Source organism: Ranitomeya imitator, chromosome 2 (genome assembly GCF_032444005.1).
Source record: "Ranitomeya imitator isolate aRanImi1 chromosome 2, aRanImi1.pri, whole genome shotgun sequence".
NCBI lineage: Eukaryota > Metazoa > Chordata > Amphibia > Anura > Dendrobatidae > Ranitomeya > Ranitomeya imitator.
The window spans coordinates 95,292,331-95,313,422 of NC_091283.1; the positions used below are offsets into that span (position 1 = coordinate 95,292,331).

The 21,092-nt window shown below is 41.1% G+C and overlaps 1 protein-coding gene across 3 annotated transcripts in view; it reads left to right on the forward strand.

Annotated features, from left to right (window-relative positions):
- Nucleotides 1–21,092, forward strand: part of AFF2 (ALF transcription elongation factor 2) — a 792,369-nt gene that overhangs the window by 737,362 nt on the left and 33,915 nt on the right. For all 3 annotated transcript variants that reach the window (XM_069747042.1, XM_069747043.1, XM_069747044.1), the window contains 2 exons: nt 20,298–20,369; nt 20,713–20,806. In XM_069747042.1, the coding sequence (XP_069603143.1) occupies nt 20,298–20,369; nt 20,713–20,806 (166 nt within the window). The remainder of the gene's footprint in view (nt 1–20,297; nt 20,370–20,712; nt 20,807–21,092) is intronic.

Sequence of the window (21,092 nt, forward strand, 5' to 3'; positions counted from 1 at the left end):
TATTATTATCACAATGAAACAAAAGAACAGAATGACTATGATTAAGAACATTGTTTCTCAAGATCATCATGGCAGGTAGTCATCTTATTTCTGCGAATAATATCTTTAGACAGAATATTTTGACACCTAATCATTGGTATCATATAAAGAGGCCAAAGGTTGTAGCTGGAACAGATTTCTGCTCTTGAGGGGTCGGCATGGTGCGCTCATCCCCGCTGGCTTTTATTGAGAGAACGCGATACCTGATACTAAGTGCAGCGAGAACTGTAATAACTTCACAAATGGACGCTCAAAGGGAGTCTTCATATATTCTTCACAGACATCAGAGAGAGCTCACAAACCGTTAGAAATGTATAGTATCAACCTGTTTATTAAATTGTATCAATGCTAAATCGGAAAAGTCTGCTCATTTATGTTCTAAATACTTGAAGGTGACAGTCGCCTTCCAGGAATGGCGTGTGTCTTGCTGTTGTTTTCTTTGTTGCTTTTTACCTTGAATGACAATGTCAACCTGATGTTTATTCTACCGTCTATGGCAGGGGTGTCAAACTGCATTCCTCAAGGGCCGCAAACCATGCGTGTTTTCAATATTTCCTTAGCTTTGCACAAGGTGCTGTAATCATTATGTGTGTAGGTGATTAAATTATCACCTGTGCAGTACAAGGAAATCCTGAAAACATGACCTGTTTGCAGCCCTTGAGGATTGCAGTTTGACACCTCTGGTCTATGAGCTGAATTGAATCTTTTTACAGGGGTTTATTTAGTAATGGATGGAATCTATATAGCATTTCCGGAATGTTTACCTAGTGGTGGTAAAGGGATTCTCCAAACTCATTCACTTGTGTCTAGGTATTAGAAAGATTTATCATTAGGTTTGTATTGCTAACGAGAAGCTCCATATCACTACTCGCATAGACAATAGATAGGATAAAATAATCCCCTCCACAACCTCCAACTCAGGATATAATGAAAATTAATAATTTATGTCCTGTATCATGTATAGCACCACCATATTCTGATATGTCGTACAAAGCTTGTCACCAATCACATCCGTCCCTGTCCCTAATGAGACTCTTAATCTAATTTCCCTGTCTCATACGCACATAAGGTCAATTTCTCAGAATGTATTTTGAGTGTAAAGGAAACTGGAGAAGATGGAGGCAATCCATGCAATGGAAAAACATGTAGACAGCCTGAAAGAGTTGCCATTTTTTGGGGTTTGTAACGTTGGGCACATTAAAGGGAACCTGTCACCCCCAAAATCGAAGGTAAGGTAAGCCCACCAGCATCAGAGGCTAATCTACAGCATTCTATAATGCTGTAGATAAGCTCTCAATGTATCCTGAAAGATGAGAAAAAGAGGTTAGATTATACTCCCCCAGGGGTGGTCCTGGTACGATGGGCGTCGTGGTCCGGGTCTCCCATCTTCATAGGATGACGTCCTCTTCTTGCGGCCCCGGCGCAAGTGTACTTTGTCTGCCCTGTTGAGGGCAGAGCAAAGTACTGCAGTGCACAGGTGCCGGGCCTCTCTGACCGTTCCCGGCGCCTGCGCACTGCAGTACTTTGCTCTGCCCTCAACAGGGCAAAGTACGCCTGCATCGGAGCTGCAGCGTGAATACAAGAAGAGGATGTCATCGTAAGAAGATGGGAGGCCCCGGACCGGACCACGACGCCCATCAGAGCAGAACCGCCCCTGGGTGAGTATAATGTAACCTCTTTTTCTCATCTTTCAGGATACATCAAGGGCTTATCTACAGCATTCCAGAATGCTGTAGATAAGCCTCTGATGCTGGTGGGCTTAGCTCACCTTCAATTTTGGGGGTGGCAGGTTCCCTTTAAAGCTAGGCAACACTGATATCCACTAAGTCAACATGCTGGATATTGGCATTGTTATTACTTCTATGAAATGTTGGCCACTTGTATTAGTGTTAGAACAACATCAAATAAACCTAAATTAAAAATGCTAAATCTAATTAACTAACAGTAAATTGTAACTCAACAAAGTTATGTAATGTTTATCTCTTGACATCCGAGACTCCACTTTCTCATAAACTATCTCTCTTGCATAGTCATATACACATAGACACAGGGCAAAATAGGTATTGAACACATCACCAATTGTCTAAATAAATATATTTCTAAAGGTGAAATTGACATGAAATTGTTACCAGATGTCGGTGACTACCCATCCAATCCACACAGGCAAAGAAATCAAACCATAGATGACCATAAATGATGTGTAATAATGAGAAAAGGACCAGGGAAAAGTAGTGTGTTCAATGTTTTTCCTGATATTTATATATTATATATATATATACTGTATCTAAAGTATATATATATAATTTTGTTGATATTATATTGTAAGGCACTTTCAGGACTGTGATGTTTGACTTTCCCCTAATTTCTCTAACTATTTAGAAATAGAAAGCAAAAGATTCCATAGACAACCTGTTATATTAATGAGCAGTATAAATTGAAACATCCCTTTTGTCTCCTATTCTGTCTTGTATTTTCCCACCGATCAGTGTGCAGAAGATTGAATAAACGTTGTTTGACTTGGGGATACAAAATTGCCAATAACGCTGAGGCTTTTAACATGTAATTTGGATCTGGACATCCATAAACTAAGCTCAGTAAATGCTCCTGTTCTGTCTTACTCTTTTAAATTAGGCTGTCTAGATATCTTAAAGTCTTCTTATGCAAGACTGAGCTCTATTACTTATTCTAACACAAGAGCCTGTGAAATTACATTAGACCTCAAGAACCAGTGATCAGATGTGATGAATTGATTTCCGAGCCACTAAGTGTATAGTGTGAAGAGTGCTTGGCTAGCCAAATGAACTGAACGTTTCACTAAAACACATGGTTATTCCAATTAATAAGTGACATAAGGCTGGTAATAATACAAACATAAGGGAAATAATATTTACTAGAAGAGGACAGGTATTAGCAAAATGGATCCAATTTCCTGGAATGCGGTGTATTCATGGGATGCGTTATGATAGAGAACATCAGACCTGTAACGTTTGCATAGAAACCCCTCATTATTAAAACATATATACAAACAAGAACGTCTTGTAAATTACTGGAGGATAAGGGACTATTATTTAATATGATAAGCATTTTACAGTGCCAGCAAAGTGAAAGAGACTTTTGAAATCTCATGCACGTGCAGCTTATTTTTATAGAGTTGCCCCATCAAAGTATTTTTCGAAATCTTCAGGAATCAGATGTCACATTTTTCCTGCCAACACTCTGTTTTCTGCTGAGGAAAAAATTTTGCAAATTCCCAACTTGTGCATTTACCCTTAGACTGTATTCCCATAGCTGTGTGTCGCGATCTCGGCAGTGAACCGTGATGCCAGCACTGGCCGCCGGTCGTTGGATGTGTGAATGCAGAGTAATACATACATTTAGAAGCTAATCTGAAGCCACTAAACTCCTCTGAGAAGCCATACTAAATGTATAAACCGTTCATTACAAGAAAGTAGAAGCAGGACAGTTGTTAAATTGACATTTTTTAGGTTAGGGTCATCCGAGAGTGTGAAGCTAATCACACGCTGACCAGAGTTTGACCAGTGTGATCATAATGTTGTCTGATTTTTTCGGATGAGGAAAAGATGGAGAAAAAAATGTCATCTCCATTCTGTCAGTCAGTGAACATCGGGCTGTAGTCAGAAGTCATCCAAGTGCAGTCCGATGTTTTCCAAGTGCGCTCTGATCGGATCCAATAAGGGCAGGCTGCAATTTTTTTTCTTGGACTGTCCCAGTCCGAGAAAGAAATCTAACATGTGCATGGCCCCATAGCATAACATTGGTCCTAGTGCAATCCCATGTTCTGTCGGATAGAAAATATTGTCATGTGCACAAGCCCTTAGGCTTATGGATCATAAGCTCATAGGATTTGGACCATAAAGAGATAATCTTGGCAGCAATTTTATTCGGTAGGAAGTGGAAAATATTAGGTGTTTCAATTAAATGCTTTTATACAAGTTTTGTCATATCAATATTACATTTATAGAGATTGTTATAGCCAGAAAGTGGCATTATTTCTTGTAGATAACACTCATCTTTGGCTGGTTCATAGCTGATTTCTCATACTTTCTTCTGCTTTTTCATCTTCTGGTCCAGGCATTGTTTGTGCGTTATCTTGTGTATGAGACATTTGCCTAAGACTAAACGTGGAATAACCTGGGTATAAGCGATTCCAAGCATCGTGAGACTTGCCTTGATATCGTTCCATGTTTATCACTTATGATCCTGAGTCTCATGATTCTGTATGGTTGTCAGTTGTAGTCATTAGGCTACTTTCACATTGACGTCAGTACGGGGCCGTCACAAAGCATCGGCGTGACGTACAGACGTACGTTTGTGAGTTTGTGCATAACGTGAGCAGCGGATGCAGTATTTCAACGCGTGCGCTGCCCATTCTAAAGTTCTGGGGAGGACAGAGAGATCTCCGCCTGGGCATGCGCAGCTAAAAATACAGGATGCAACGTACGAAAAAACGTTCCCTTGAACGTTTTTCAAAACGACGGGCCGCCAAAACCTGATGCATCAAGTGGACGACGCATGCAATGAATGGCCATATGTCGCAATACATCGTTAATGCAAGTCTATGGTGCAAAAACGCATCCTGCTGGCAACTTTGCGGGATGCGTTTTTTCTCCAAGCCTAACAGACTAACCTTGGGACCAGTGAGAAAAGTCCTAAAGAAAAATTTGTCAAAAGCCTAGTCCCCTTTCAGAAAATACCGGTTTCCGGGTGCAGTTTATTAAAGAAATGACGAAACACATTTTTACTCATCCTCCCTGATCCCAGCGCTGAGTCTCCGCTGCTGTTCCCGGTATCTGATATTAGCTACTGTATTACTGCCATAACACCGAGAGTGTAGAAGCCAAACTCTGAGCAGGGAGCTCAACCTACATCGTCAGAAAATCACTGATGATAAAAACGGACACACTGAACAAACACTGATGAAAGTCACTCCATATTTTTCACATATGAGAAAGAAACTGACACCTTAACGAGGTCTAAGATTTGCATTACAATTTAGCCCCAAGCCCGTTACTTTAGATATTACATAACCATACAAAACAAAATCCAACATTGACTGGACAGTACCATGCACCTTACAATCCAAAATATACTATGCCAAAAGAGAAGCATCCAATGAAAAATGATGTAACTACTCTTGGGCATATGTGTTCCTAATCAGGTTGGATATTTGGCAGATAGTAATCTGTAGATAATGCACTCTGGAATTAACAAATAGAGATGAGCGAATTGTTTCGCAGGTCAGTGGTCCAGCAGCTAGTAGTCTGTGGCACCCGCCGCAGTGCGCCCGCCGGCTGGCACCCGGAAGATCTGCCGGGGGCAGCCGAGACCCCAAAGAACATGATAGGGGTCAGTTTTTACTGACCCGTTTTGCTATCGCCAGTAATTAACTGTTTACCGGCGGCCGCAAAAAATAAAAAGCGATGTGTCATTCTCTGTCCTCTGATGTGATCGCACATCAGAGGACAGAGAAATAGGGGATCGGGGACCCTGTTATACTTACCGGTGTCCCTGGGTCCTCCTGCATTCCCTCCTGGCCGCTGGCTTCTTCCTCCGGTAAGAAAATGGCAGGTGCATGCGCAGTGCACCCGCCATGATCTGCTGGCTGGCAACTAGAGGAGTTGGGCTAAAGTTAGGGCTAGGGTTAGGGTTGGGGCTAAGGTTAGGGTTAGGGTTGGGGCTAAAGTTAGGGTTAGGGCTAGAGTTAGAGTTGGGGCTAAAGTTAGGGTTAGGGATAGGATTAGGGTTGGGGCTAAAGTTAGGGTTAGGGCTAAAGTTAGGGTTAGGTTTGGGGCTAAAGTTAGGGTTGGGGCTAAAGTTAGGGCTAGGGTCGGGGCTAAATTTTGGATTAGAGTTGGGATTAGGGGTAGTATTAGGGTTAGGGTTGGCATTAGGGTTACGTTTGGGATTAGGGTTAAGGTTGGGGTAAGGGTTAGGGGTGTATTGGGATTAGGGTTAGGTTTGAGGTTAGGGTTGAGATTAGGATTAGAGGTGTGTTGGACTTAGGGTTTTGATTAGGGTTATGGTTAGGGTTGGGATTAGAGTTAGGGTTTTGGGGGGGTTAGGGTTGTGATTAGAGTTATGGTTAGGGTTGTGATTTGGATTATGGATCTGGTTGTGATTAGGGTTAGGGGTGTGTTGGGGTTAGGGTTGGAGTTAGAATTGGGGGGGTTTCCACTGTTTAGGTACATTAGAGGGTCTCCAAACGCGACAGCCAATTTTGCACTCAAAAAGTCAAATGGTGCTCCCTCAGTCAGTCAGTCAGTCAGAGATAGGAAGCATGTCGTGGGTGGGGATAGGGAGAGAGGCAGGAGAGCTGTACAATTTCAACTTTGGATTTCTCTAAATCAGCTAAATGTATTTTTACTAGAAAGTTGAAGCTTGTATCACCATTAAACCACCTTTATAAACATGACATTAATTTGAGGTATAAATTCCTGATGACGTGTTCTGTTTAAATGGTTTGTACCAAGTATTGGATGTCATGTCCTGTCCATAGGATAGATGAGAATTTCCTGATCGCTGGAGGTCTTGCTGCTTGGACTCCTATAGATCCCAAGAAAGGGCTCTGCCAAGTCATATCTCAATAGAATCTGCCAGAGATTGCTGAGAACTAAGGTATGTCAACTATCTAGTGCAGTCTCATAGAGTATGAAATGAGTGGAGGTGCACATGCTCAACTTCTCCTCCACTCAGAAGTGGTTCTGCAGAGCCTGAAATCAGGATTGGTCCTCTTCATCTTTTTGGTTAGAGCACATCTTCCATATTTGGCGCAAACCCATGAACTTCTTTATGAAACCAATATATTTCAAGATATATGGCACCGGATAGTTCCATTGGATACTTTGATGGACGCTCTAAGTCGGTCATCCGTTACCTATCGGCAGCTCTTATGTTAAAAAAAAAATATGTTCGATGTATACTTTTTTTGCTGGATGTCACAAGATCAGATCGAATAGGTATCATGGCAAATTGTGTTGCTTAACAAGTAACAATATTTTCATCAGGATTTTTTCTGGCGCGTCAAGTCCTGACAGAAGTACACAGCTCCACGCTTAGTGTCCACACATAGTACGTGTTCAGTAGACAGCATAGATTTCACAGCTTTCTATTGAATCCGCACTCCATTCTGTGGATGCTCCTTTCTCCTGAGCTGTGTACCTCTGGAGGGTCTTATGAGAGATTTTAGGGGTCATGGGACCAAACCCCTAATAATCTGTAGGCCATTAGAGTACCTACAAAATATTAGAAAAACTGCAGAAAGTTTAGTTTACTCTAATGCAATTTAAGAAAAGTTTAGTGAGGACACATCAGTAGTTTATTTTGCTGTTTTTGGCAGGACAGGTGTTCCTATTTTTCTCCATATTAGCCATAATTGATTGATTCTCCGTTCTAACACGCTGTGAAAATTGTGATATAGATTTTTCATAAACAATTATAGCATTAGAATTGTATTTCAGCACTAGAAAATATTCCTATCAATGTAGGTGTAACTGATGTTCCAAACAATAAAAAATAATACAATTAATGTTCCTCTGGAGGGTTCATGTCCTTCCAATGTTTGCCTTCGGCAGTGTGCATGACAGAATGGCAGGTGATCCCCCCACTAAGTCTCAGCATCTGCCACAGGCACACTTAAGGGCATGGCTAAAATAAGAGAGAGTTTGTTAGAGACTGACATTTTGTTTATATCGGAGTGTCAGACTTGATCCTGGAGGGCTAACTTAAAAAGTGACATATAGAAAGATTTTTTTTTCAACTCTGGAATATTTGACTGTTGACTTACTTAGCTCACAAAAGCCTTCCTGTCATTTCAAAATGGAGATGACTTTGCTGTGTCATTTTATGTTATCCCTCAAGCGTAGGTTTGTTTGTGACTTGGTCAAGAGGTGAGAATACAGAATGAGGTATCCGAGTTATATCAAGCTACTTTTCAATTCTGGTTTGTGCGATTTGTGCATTTAGCATAAATCTTGGAATGAAATGAGTGAATAGATATGAAAAATGTCAATCAGATTGCCAATGCTGCAGAATGTTATCTATACATGTGTCTATCCAAAAATACTATTGTTGACTTACTAGTCCACTTTTAGGTGGGGTAATGACATGGGCATCCTTTAGCATCCATTTCTGAATATTCTGTTGAGAATATTTATATAGCCAAGGGTGGAGGCCTGGAGGGTCCTTTACACTTCAAAAATATATTTTAAAAATAGAATATTATTATTAATGATAATAATCTATTATATAATTGTCTAAGGGTCACTTCCGTCTGTCTTTCTGTCTGTCCCGAAAATCCCGCGTCGCTGATTAGTCACGGCCACCAGGCCGCGACCAATCAGCGACGAGCACTGTCCGGCCGAGAATTAGTCCCTCCCTACTCCCCAGCCGTCAGTGCCCGCTCCATACTCCCCTCCAGTCAGCGCTCACACAGGGTTAATGGCAGCGTTAACGGACCGCGTTATGACGCGGTGTAACGCAGTCTGTTAACGCTGCTATTAACCCTGTGTGACCAACTTTTTATAGTATATAACTATTTTTCATTTTAATTCTTTTTTTTTAACAGGGATATGATGCCCACATTGCTATATACTACGTGGGCTGTGCTATATACAACGTCGGCTGTGCAATATACTGCGTGGCTGTGCTATATACTACGTGGGCTGTGCAATATACTACGTGGCTGTGCAACAAACTACGTGGCTGTGCAATATACTATGTGGCTGTGCAATATACTATGTGGCTGTGCAATGTACTATGTGGCTGTGCAATGTACTATGTGGCTGTGCAATGTACTATGTGGGCTGTGCAATGTACTACGTGGGCTGTGCTATATACTACGTGGCTGTGCTATGTACTACGTGGGCTGTGTAATATACTACGTGGGCTGTGCAATACACTACGTGGTTATGCAATATACTACCTGGCTGTGTTATATATTATGTGGGCTGTGTTATATACTACGTGGCTGTGCAATATATTACGTGGCTGTGCTATATACTACGTGGCTGTGCTATATACTATGTGGGCTGTGTTATACACTATGTGGGCTGTGTTATACACTACATGGGCTGTGTTATATACTGCGTGTGTGGGCTGTTATATACTGCGTGAGCTGTGTTATATGCTACGTGGGCTGTTATAAACTATGTGGCTGTGTTATATGCTATGTGGGCTGTTATACACTCCGTGGGCTGTGCTATATACTACGTGGCTGTGCTGTATACTACGTGGCTGTGCTGTATACTACATGGCTGTGCAATATATTACGTGGCTGTGCTATGTACTACATGGCTGTGCTATTTACTATGTGGGCTGTTATATACTACGTGGCTGTGCTATATACTACGTGGCCAGCCGCGAACAATCAGCGACAGGTGCAGTCCGGCCGCGAATTGGCAAGGGGTTTGAACCACGCTTCGCTAATTGGTCACACCCGGCCGGCCGAATCTTGTGTATTCAATGTATTATTCGAAAATCTTCTTAAATAAACTACATACACATTCTAGAATACGCGATGCGTTAGAATCGGGCTACCACCTAGTAATAATAATAAAAGCCCAGATTCTCACTACCTTTACAGTTTTAAAGAAGACAATACAGATCCTTCAATATTTTGTCAGCTTACATTGTATTAGGATTATACGTTGTTTTGGAAATCTGAGATATTTAGAATTGTGCTAATCTACTATATAAAGCTGAATGTGTGTGTGTGTCTGTGTGTGTGTATGTCCGGGATTGGCATCTGCACCGTCGCAGCTACAGCCACAAAATTTTGCACAGTCACACGTCTGGACCCCGAGAGCGTCATAGGCTATATTGTGAGGCGAAATTTTAACCCCGCGCGTTCCAATTCACCAAACAATTTTGCCCCTATCTACATAATGGGGAAAAAAGTGAAAGGAAAAGTGTTGGAAGCGTTGCAGCTACAGCAACAAAATTTTGCACAGTCACACGTCTGGACCCTGAGAGCGTCATAGGCAATGTTGTGAGGTGAAATATTAACCCCGCGCTTTCCAATTCACCAAACAATTTTGCCCCTATCTACATAATGGGGAAAAAAGTGAAAGGAAACGTGTTGGAGGCGTCGCAGGTACAGAAACAAAATTTTGCACAGTCACACGTCTGGACCCTGAGAGCGTCATAGGCTACGTTGTGAGGTGAAATTTTAACCCCGCGCGTTCCAATTCACCAAACAATTTTGCCCCTATCTACATAATGGGGAAAAAGTGAAAGGAAAAGTGTTGGAGGCGTCGCAGCTACAGCCACAAAATTTTGCACAGTCACATGTCTGGACCCCGAGAGCGTCATAGGCTATATTGTGAGGCGAAATTTTAACCCCGCGCGTTCCAATTCACCAAACAATTTTGCCCCTATCTACATAATGGGGAAAAAAGTGAAAGGAAAAGTGTTGGAAGCGTCGCAGCTACAGCAACAAAATTGTGCAGTCACACGTCTGGACCCCAAGAGCGTCATAGGCTATGTTGTGAGGTGAAATATTAACCCCGCGCTTTCCAATTCACCAAACAATTTTGCCCCTATCTACATAATGGGGAAAAAGTGAAAGGACAAGTGTTGGACGCGTCGCAGCTACAGAAACAAAATTTTGCACAGTCACACGTCGGGACCCTGAGAGCGTCATAGGCTTCGTTGTGAGGTGAAATTTTAACCCCGCGCGTTCCAATTCACCAAACAATTTTGCCCCTATCTACATAATGGGGGAAAAAGTGAAAGGAAAAGTGTTGGCAGCGTCGCAGCTACAGCAACAAAATTTTGCACAGTCACACGTCTGGACCCCGACAGCATCATAGGCTATGTTGTGAGGTGAAATTTTAACCCCGCGCTTTCCAATTCACCAAACAATTTTGCCCCTATCTACATAATGGGAAAAAATGAAAGGAAAAGTGTAGGAGGCAAATTGACAGCTGCCAGATGTGAACAAGGGGGACTTAAAGAAAGAGAGCGATGGCGCCAAAGAGTATATACCGTACAGTTGCTAAGGTGGGGCCTCGACATGGGATACTCACCACACACGGGGATATGAACACACACAAAATGCGCCACACGCTACCACGTGCTTGAACACATATTACCCTCAGCACACATTTCACCACAAATACACCAACCTCGCCACATAAAAGTCAAAACACAAAAGTCGCCACTCAAAACTCGCCACGCGCAGAACTCGCCACATGCAAAAACTAGGCTCTTGCAAAACTCGCCACAAGTGCAAAATTCTCCTCATGAAAAACTCGCCACACGCAAAACTTGCACACGCGGAAAAATTGCCACATGCACAAAAGTTACAACACATGCAAAAGTTGCCTCACACAAAACTTGCACATACTCAAAAGGCACCACACATAATACTCGCAACGCGCAAAACTCGCCATGCGCAAAACTTGCTGCACACAACTTGCTACACGAACCTGTCACATGCAACTCGACACACAAAAAGTTGCTACACGCATGTTGCTACACAAAACTCATCTCACAAAAGTCGCTACATGCATGTGGCCACACGCAACTCAACACACACAACTTGACAAACGAAACTCGCCCTAAAACACACACAAGTCTGGTATTATCCTTCAAAAATAAAAATCTGATTAATAAGCAGACAAACTACAACAATTGCACCATATAGGAAATACGGCAGCTGTCAGTCACATGACCTGTCTATTATGTGTATGTGTGAGCTAATATATACTGCCAGGGGGAGGGCTTCCTGTTGGCTGGGGATTTATCAGGCTGCCAATTTAGCTTACAAATACTGAGGTAAAAATACTGAGCAAATAACGTGTGAACGAGGTCTAATACAGGAGGAGATGACACACAGGTATATACTATATACAGGGGAGATGACACACAGATATATACTATATACAGGAGAGATGACACACAGGTATATACTATATAGAGGAGGAGATGACATATAGGTACATATATATACAGGAGGAGATGACATACAGGTATATACTATATACAGGAGGAGATGACATACAGGTATATGCTATATATAGAAGATGACATGCAGGTATATACTATATGCAGGAGGAGATGACACTCAGATATATACTGTATACAGGAGGATATGACATACAGGTATATGCTATATATAGAAGATGACATGCAGGTACAGGTCCTTCTCAAAAAATTAGCATATAGTGTTAAATTTCATTATTTACCATAATGTAATGATTACAATTAAACTTTCATATATTATAGATTCATTATCCACCAACTGAAATTTGTCAGGTCTTTTATTGTTTTAATACTGATGATTTTGGCATACAACTCCTGATAACCCAAAATACCTGTCTCAATAAATTAGCATATTTCACCCATCCAATCAAATAAAAGTGTTTTTTAATAACAGACAAAAAAACCAACAAATAATAATGTTCAGTTATGCACTCAATACTTGGTCGGGAATCCTTTGGCAGAAATGACTGCTTCAATGCGGCGTGACATGGAGGCAATCAGCCTGTGACACTGCTGAGATGTTATGGAGGCCCAGGATGCTTCAATAGCAGCCTTAAGCTCATCCAGAGTGTTGGGTCTTGCTTCTCTCAACTTTCTCTTCACAATATCCCACAGATTCTCTATGGGGTTCAGGTCAGGAGAGTTGGCAGGCCAATTGAGCACAGTAATACCATGGTCCGTAAACCATTTACCAGTGGTTTTGGCACTTTGAGCAGGTGCCAGGTCGTGCTGAAAAATGAAATCTTCATCTCCATAAAGCATTTCAGCCGATGGAAGCATGAAGTGCTCCAAAATCTCCTGATAGCTAGCTGCATTGACCCTGCCCTTGATGAAACACAGTGGACCAACACCAGCAGCTGACATGGCACCCCACACCATCACTGACTGTGGGTACTTGACACTGGACTTCAGGCATTTTGGCATTTCCTTCTCCCCAGTCTTCCTCCAGACTCTGGCACCTTGATTTCCGAATGACATGCAAAATTTGCTTTCATCAGAAAAAAGTACTTGGGACCACTTAGCAACAGTCCAGTGCTGCTTCTCTGTAGCCCAGGTCAGGTGCCTCTGCCGCTGTTTATGGTTCAAAAGTGGCTTTACCTGGGGAATGCAGCACCTGTAGCCCATTTCCTGCACACGCCTGTGCACGGTGGCTCTGGATGTTTCCACACCAGACTCAGTCCACTGCTTCCTCAGGTTCCCCAAGGTCTGGAATCAGTCCTTCTCCACAATCTTCCTCAGGGTCCGGTCTCCTCTTCTCGTTGTACAGCGTTTTCTGCCACATTGTTTCCTTCCAACAGACTTACCATTGAGGTGCCTTGATACAGCACTCTGGGAACAGCCTATTTGTTGAGAAATTTCTTTCTTGGTCTTACCCTCTTGCTTGAGGGTGTCAATGATGGCCTTCTTGACATCTGTCAGGTCGCTAGTCTTTCCCATGATGGGGGTTTTGAGTAATGAACCAGGCAGGGAGTTTATAAAAGCCTCAGGTATCTTTTGCATGTGTTTAGAGTTAATTAGTTGATTCAGAAGATTAGGGTAATAGGTCGTTTAGAGAACCTTTTCTTGATATGCTAATTTATTGAGACAGGTTTTTTGGGTTATCAGGAGTTGTATGCCAAAATCATCAGTATTAAAACAATAAAAGACCTGACAAATTTCAGTTGGTGGATAATGAATCTATAATATATGAAAGTTTAATTGTAATCATTACATTATGGTAAATAATGAAATTTAACACTATATGCTAATTTTTTGAGAAGGACCTGTATATACTATGCAGGAGGAGATGACACTCAGATATATACTATATACAGGGGAGATGACACACAGGTATATACTATATACAGGAGGAGATGACATACAGGTATATACTATATATAGAAGGAGATGACATTCAGGTATATACTATATATAGGGGAGATGACACACAGCAGGTATATACTATATACAGGGGAGATGACATACAGGTATATACTATATACAGGAGATGACATACAGATGTATACTATATATAAGGGAGATGACAAACATGTATATACTGAGGTGATGAGGTGAAAATGAGAGGTGTGAGGTGAAAATGAAAAGGTGTGAGTGCAAAATGAGAGGAGTGAGGAAAAATAGTGGAGTGATCAGAAAATGACAGATGTGAGGTTGAAATGACAAGTGTTAGGGGGGAATGAGAGGAGTGAGGGAGAAAATGAGAGGTGTGAGGGAGAAAATGAGAGATGTGAGGGGGAAAATGAAAGATGTGATTGGGAAAATGAGAGGCGTGATGGGAAAATAAGAGAAGTGAGGTGCTATAACTAACCACAGATATTTACTATGCCCAGGCAACGCCGGGCTCTTCAGCTAGTCTAATATATAAAGCTGAATGTGTGTATGCATGTATGTATGTATGTGTGTATGTCCGGGATTGGCATCTGCACCGTCGCAGCTACAGCCACAAAAATTTGCACAGTCACACGTCTGGACCCTGAGAGCGTCATAGGCTATGTTGTGAGGTGAAATTTTAACCCCGCACTTTCCAATTCACCAAACAATTTTGCCCCTATCTACATAATGGGGAAAAAGTGAAAGGAAAAGTGTTGGAGGCAAATTGACAGCTGCCAGATGTGAACAAGGGGGACTTAGAGTGAGAGCGATGGCGCCAAAGAGTATATACCGTACAGTTGCTAAGGTGGGGCCCCGACATGGGATACTCACCACACATGGGGATATGAACACACACACAAAAGGCGCCACACACTACCACGTGCTTGAACACATATTCCACCCTCAGCACACATTTCACCACACATACACCAACCTCGCCACATAAAAGTCAAAACACAAAATCCGCCGCTCAAAATTTGCCACGCGCAAAACTCGCCACATGCAAAACTAGGCTCACGCAAAACTCGCCACACGTGCAAAGCTCACCTCATGGAAAACTCACCACATGCAAAACTTGCACAAGCGGAAACTCACCACGCGCAAAACTCGCCATGCGCAAAACTTGCTGCACACAACTTGCTACACTAACCTGTCACATGCTACACTAACCTGTCACAAAAAGTCGCTACATGCATGTCGCCACATGCAACTCAACATACACAACTTGACACATGAAACTCGCCCTAAAACACATACAAGTCTGGTATTATCCTTCAAAAATAAAAATCTAATTAATAAGCAGACAAACTACAAGAGCAACAAATGTACCATATAGGAAATATGGCAGCTGTCAGTCATATGACGTCTCTGTTATGTGTATGCGTGAGTTAATATATACTGCCAGGGGGGAGGGCTTCCTGTTGGCGGTGGATTTATCAGGCTGCCAATTTAGCTTACAAATACTGAGGTAAAAATACTGACCAAATAACGTGTGAACGCCGTCTAATACAGGAGGAGATGAAACACAGATATATACTATATACAGGAGGAGATGACACACAGGTATATACTATATACAGGAGAGATGACACACAGGTATATACTATATACAGGAGGAGATGACACACAGGTATATACTATATAAAGGAGCAGATGACACACAGGTATATACTATATACAGGAGCAGATGACACACAGGTATATACTATATACAGGAGGAGATGACTTACAGGTATATACTATATACAGGAGGAGATGACACGTATATACTATATACAGGAGGAGATGACATACGGGTATATACTATATACAAGAGGAGATGACACACAGGTATATACTATATACAGAAGGAGATGACACACAGGTACATACTATGTACAGGGGAGATGACATACAGGTACATACTATATACAGGAGGAGATGACTTACAGGTATATACTATATACAGGAGGAGATGACACGTATATACTATATACAGGGGCGATGACACACAGGTATATACTATATACAGGAGGAGATGACATACAGGTATATACTATATACAAGAGGACATGACACACAGGTATATACTATATACAGGAGGAGATGACACACAGGTATATACTATATACAGGAGGAGATGACACACAGGTATATACTATATGCAGGAGGAGATGACAACCTGGTATATACTATATACAGGGGAGATGACATACAGGTCCATACTATATACAGGGGCGATGACACACAGGTATATACTATATACAGTGGAGGTGACACACAGGTATATACTGTATACAGGAGGAGATGACATACAGGTATATACTATATACTGGAGGAGATGACACACAGGTATATACTATATACAGTGGGGCAAAAAAGTATTTAGTCAGTCAGCAATAGTGCAAGTTCCACCACTTAAAATGATAAGAGGCGTCTGTAATTTAAAACTGAGAAAAAAATATCCAGAAAATCACATTGTCTGTTTTTTTAACATTTTATTTGCATACTATGGTGGAAAATAAGTATTTGGTCAGAAACAAAATTTCATCTCAATACTTTGTAATATATCCTTTGTTGGCAATGACAGAGGTCAAACGTTTTCTGTAAGTCTTCACAAGGTTGCCACACACTGTTGTTGGCATGTTGGCCCATTCCTCCATGCAGATCTCCTCTAGAGCAGTGATGTTTTTGGCTTTTCGCTTGGCAACACGGACTTTCAACTCCCTCCAAAGGTTTTCTATAGGGTTGAGATCTGGAGACTGGCTAGGCCACTTCAGGACCTTGAAATGCTTCTTACGAAGCCACTCCTTCGTTGCCCTGGTGGTGTGCTTTGGATCATTGTCATGTTGAAAGACCCAGCCACGTTTCATCTTCAATGTCCTAGCTGATGGAAGGAGGTTTGCACTCAAAATCTCACGATACATAGCCCCATTCATTCTTTCATGTACCCGGATCAGTCGTCCTGGCCCATTTGCAGAGAAACAGCCCCAAAGCATGATGTTTCCACCACCATGCTTTACAGTAGGTATGGTGTTTGATGGATGCAACTCAGTATTCTTTTTCCTCCAAACACGACAAGTTGTGTTTCTACCAAACAGTTCCAGTTTGGTTTTATCAGACCATAGGACATTCTCCCAAAACTCCTCTGGATCATCCAAATGCTCTCTAGCAAACTTCAGACGGGCCCGGACATGTACTGGCTTAAGCAGTGGGACATGTCTGGCACTGCAGGATCTGAGTCCATGGTGGCGTAGTGTGTTACTTATGGTAGGCCTTGTTACATTGGTCCCAGCTCTCTGCAGTTCATTCACTAGGTCCCCCCGCGTGGTTCTGGGATTTTTGCTCACCGTTCTTGTGATCATTCTGACCCCACGGGGTGGGATTTTGCGTGGAGTCCCAGATCGAGGGAGATTATCAGTGGTCTTGTATGTCTTCCATTTTCTAATTATTGCCCCCACTGTTGATTTCTTCACTCCAAGCTGGTTGGCTATTGCAGATTCAGTCTTCCCAGCCTGGTGCAGGGCTACAATTTTGTTTCTGGTGTCCTTTGACAGCTCTTTGGTCTTCACCATAGTGGAGTTTGGAGTCAGACTTTTTATACTGATAACAAGTTTAAACAGGTGCCATTACTACAGGTAATGAGTGGAGGAAAGAGGAGACTCTTAAAGAAGTTGTTACAGGTCTGTGAGAGCCAGAAATCTTGATTGTTTGTTTCTGACCAAATACTTATTTTCCACCATAATATACAAAAAAAATTGTTAAAAAAACAGACAATGTGATTTTCTGGATTTTTATTTCTCAGTTTGTCTCCCATAGTTGAGGTCTACCTATGATGTAAATTACAGACGCCTCTCATCTTTTTAAGTGGTGGAACTTGCACTATTGCTGACTGACTAAATACTTTTTTGCCCCACTGTACAGGAGCAGATGATACACAGGTATATACTATATACAGGAGGAGATGACACACATATATACTATATAAAAGAGGAGATGACACATTGGTATATAGAGGAGGAGATGACATACAGCAGGTATATACTATATACAGGGGAGATGACATGCAGGTATATACTATATACAGGAGATGACATACAGATATATACTATATATAGGAAGAGATGACATACAGGTATATAGTATATACAGAAGAGATGACATACAGGTATATAATATATACAGGAGGAGATGACATACAGCAGGTATATACTATTTACAGGGGAGATGACATGCAGGTATATACTATATACAAGAGAAGACATACAGGTGTATACTATATATAAGGGATATGACAAACATGTATATACTGAGGTGAAAATGAGGGGTGTGAGGTGAAAATGAAAAGGTGTGAGTGAAAAGTGAGAGGAGTGAGGGAAAATAGTGGAGTGATCGGAAAATGACAGATGTGAGGTCGAAATGACAAGTGTTAGTGGGAAATGAGAGGAGTGAGGGGGAAAATGAGAGGTGTAACGGAGAAAATGAGAGGTGTAAGGGAGAAAATGAGAGGCATGATGGGAAAATAAGAGACGTGAGGTGCTATAACTAACCACAGATATTTACTATGCCCAGGCAACGCCGGGCTCTTCAGCTAGTTATTAATAAAAATGGAGTGATGTGTTATTTTGTGTAGTATGTTTGCATACTGTAAGGATAAGAATCTGCCCACGTTGGCCTTATGGCTTCTGTATTTACAAAATCTATTTTCAACCTGGCCACTTACTAAAGTCATCATGTTCCTATTTTTTAGAGCTCACATAAGAACGAAAAGACTTTTTTTTTAAAATTAAAGGTTACATATTTGTCTTTACTACGGGATTCTTTAAGCTAAGGCAGTGTACCCTAGCTCCAGTCCTCAAGAGCCACCAATAGAACATGTTTTCAGGATTTCCTTATTATTTTACAGGTTATGGAATTTTTTCCTGGGCAATACTAAGAAATTCCTGAAAGCTTGATGTATTGGTCGCTCTTGAGGACTGGATTTGGTGAACACTGAACTACGTGAAAGTAGAAACTTTTAACACTAATATGGTATTGCACCCACTATATGTTTTGCCAACATGCTGGATATACTGATCATATTTGGACTGTGTTGTGTCTCTCTCTACCAACATTTTTCTAGTGAATATTCCTGGATATCCACAAAATACTGGTTCAAAAACATTCACATGATGTTCTAGCATTTAGGTAGTTCCTGAACTCTATTTTTTCTTAGCGTTTTGTTTACTCCAAATACAAAAGTGTTCGATTCTCCGGTGACGGCTCTATGCAGGCAGTTTTTTGTACTTAGTAAATTAATTTTATTAAAGTATTCCAATGTTGGCTTGATAAAAGGTTTGTGACAAAAAATAAATATTAATCACTTATGTTGAAAATTGCTTGTTAGAACATTAGTAGACCACCTGTTGGGATTGTTGTTCTAACCCATAGTAATGAATATGCCCAAGTAAGACTGTGAACTTATCTAACAATGTTGCATAAATCTTAAGCAAACTATTTTAATTATTGTCTATAATGAAACCTAGAGGGAATTTCCACTTTCAGGAAATTGACCCCCAAGTGCTCTAAAATACCTCAAATGCCAAGCATAACAGGTGCTCACCTAACCCAGGTCTAGCATTAGAGCTCCGCCGATGTGCAGACCTTGGTATTTTGGCTGTAGCTGTGGCGGTAAATCGACAGTGCATTTCACTGTCTTCACGTGTCTTCTATATTATCAGAACTACTGAGCTCAGTGACGGCCTACAGTGATGATGCATGCTGTCAATGGGACATCACTAATACAGCCAACAGCCAAAAACACCAAGACTGATGAAACGACAGGGAGCCGATGTTGGACTCAGGAAGGGTGACTACCTGCTTTTTTTGCCATTTATAAGTATTTTAGAGTGTTTGGGGTCACCTTTCTTAAAAACAGAAAACACTTTTAAGATGCCCATACATTTTTGATAACAGGTGGCTGTGCAGCCGCAAGATCTATCTCTGTACTCCCTCTTACACATGGCTTAACCGAGCATGGATATATTTTCAGTAGGAAGAGTAGAGTAAGCTGCTGCTGGTCACATGCGGTGATGGCTGAACTCCTGGGAGAACAAAAGAATCTGAGATTTTGAAATTTAACAAGCTTGATCTTTCTCTTTCCCCAACAACTTCAGACGGGGAGGGTTAAGGGACCTCCATACACTTTAGATGGTCTACAGGTTCGGATGTGTATGGGGGACTTTAGATTAATTAAGAGTTAAAAATTGACAAATGCTCAAAGGAGAACATCGTACAAGGGGTATCACACAAAAAAATGACTAACTGGCTGCTTTATCCTGTTTGTACATATAAGAATTACACATGTCTTATTGTACTACAGTTTCGGAAAACATGATCCTCAAAGAGTCTTTGTCTTTACATAGGTACGCGATGAGACTAAAGAATTTCACAAGCTCGGCTGCAAATGAAGGGGAAAAAAAGCTAGCAGTTTTATGGTAAGTCCACGGAGACAGTGTCAAAGAAGCGAAAATCCACTAGAAGACTTTCAAAACTACAGAAACACATAAGCAGCTTACAGAGGATAATTATTCTTGTTTTCCATTAAACTATTAAAGGATAACTAATGGCTTCTTTTAGCAGCTGACTAAACATTTATTCTTCCGATTCATATTGCTATCAAGATGGCATTTTAATGCCTTTTCCACTTTTATTTCATTTACTCATATGTTTCAATTTCACTTTTGCATGAAAAAAAATATTAAAAAAGGGATTTTTTTTTACAGTTTATGGGGTTTATAAAACAGTGGAATTAACATAATCCTTTCCTAATTACCGCAGCTATCGATGTCTGTCTCTGCTCTACTTGAGAATGTTTAAATTAAAGAAGGACCACGCTATGAAATACTCCAGATCTCTCATGGAATATTTTAAGGTAATACAGTTATTATGTAATTTGTTGGATTAGTTAAAGGGATAACAAGGTTATTGTATTTTTTCTTCTACGTCTTCAGTGGTGTATTTGATTTCTCCATAATTTGTGCACAAGCATTTGCATGACACTAATGAACAAAAAAACTGCAATATTTTTGTTTGTTTGTGTCAAAATAAATGGTTTTAAGCCATGATTTGGTGAAACATCTTGTTAACAGCTTTGTATACATGGGCACCCAATTTTTATTGCTGTAATGCAATAAAAATTATATTAGCCAAATGGCTTT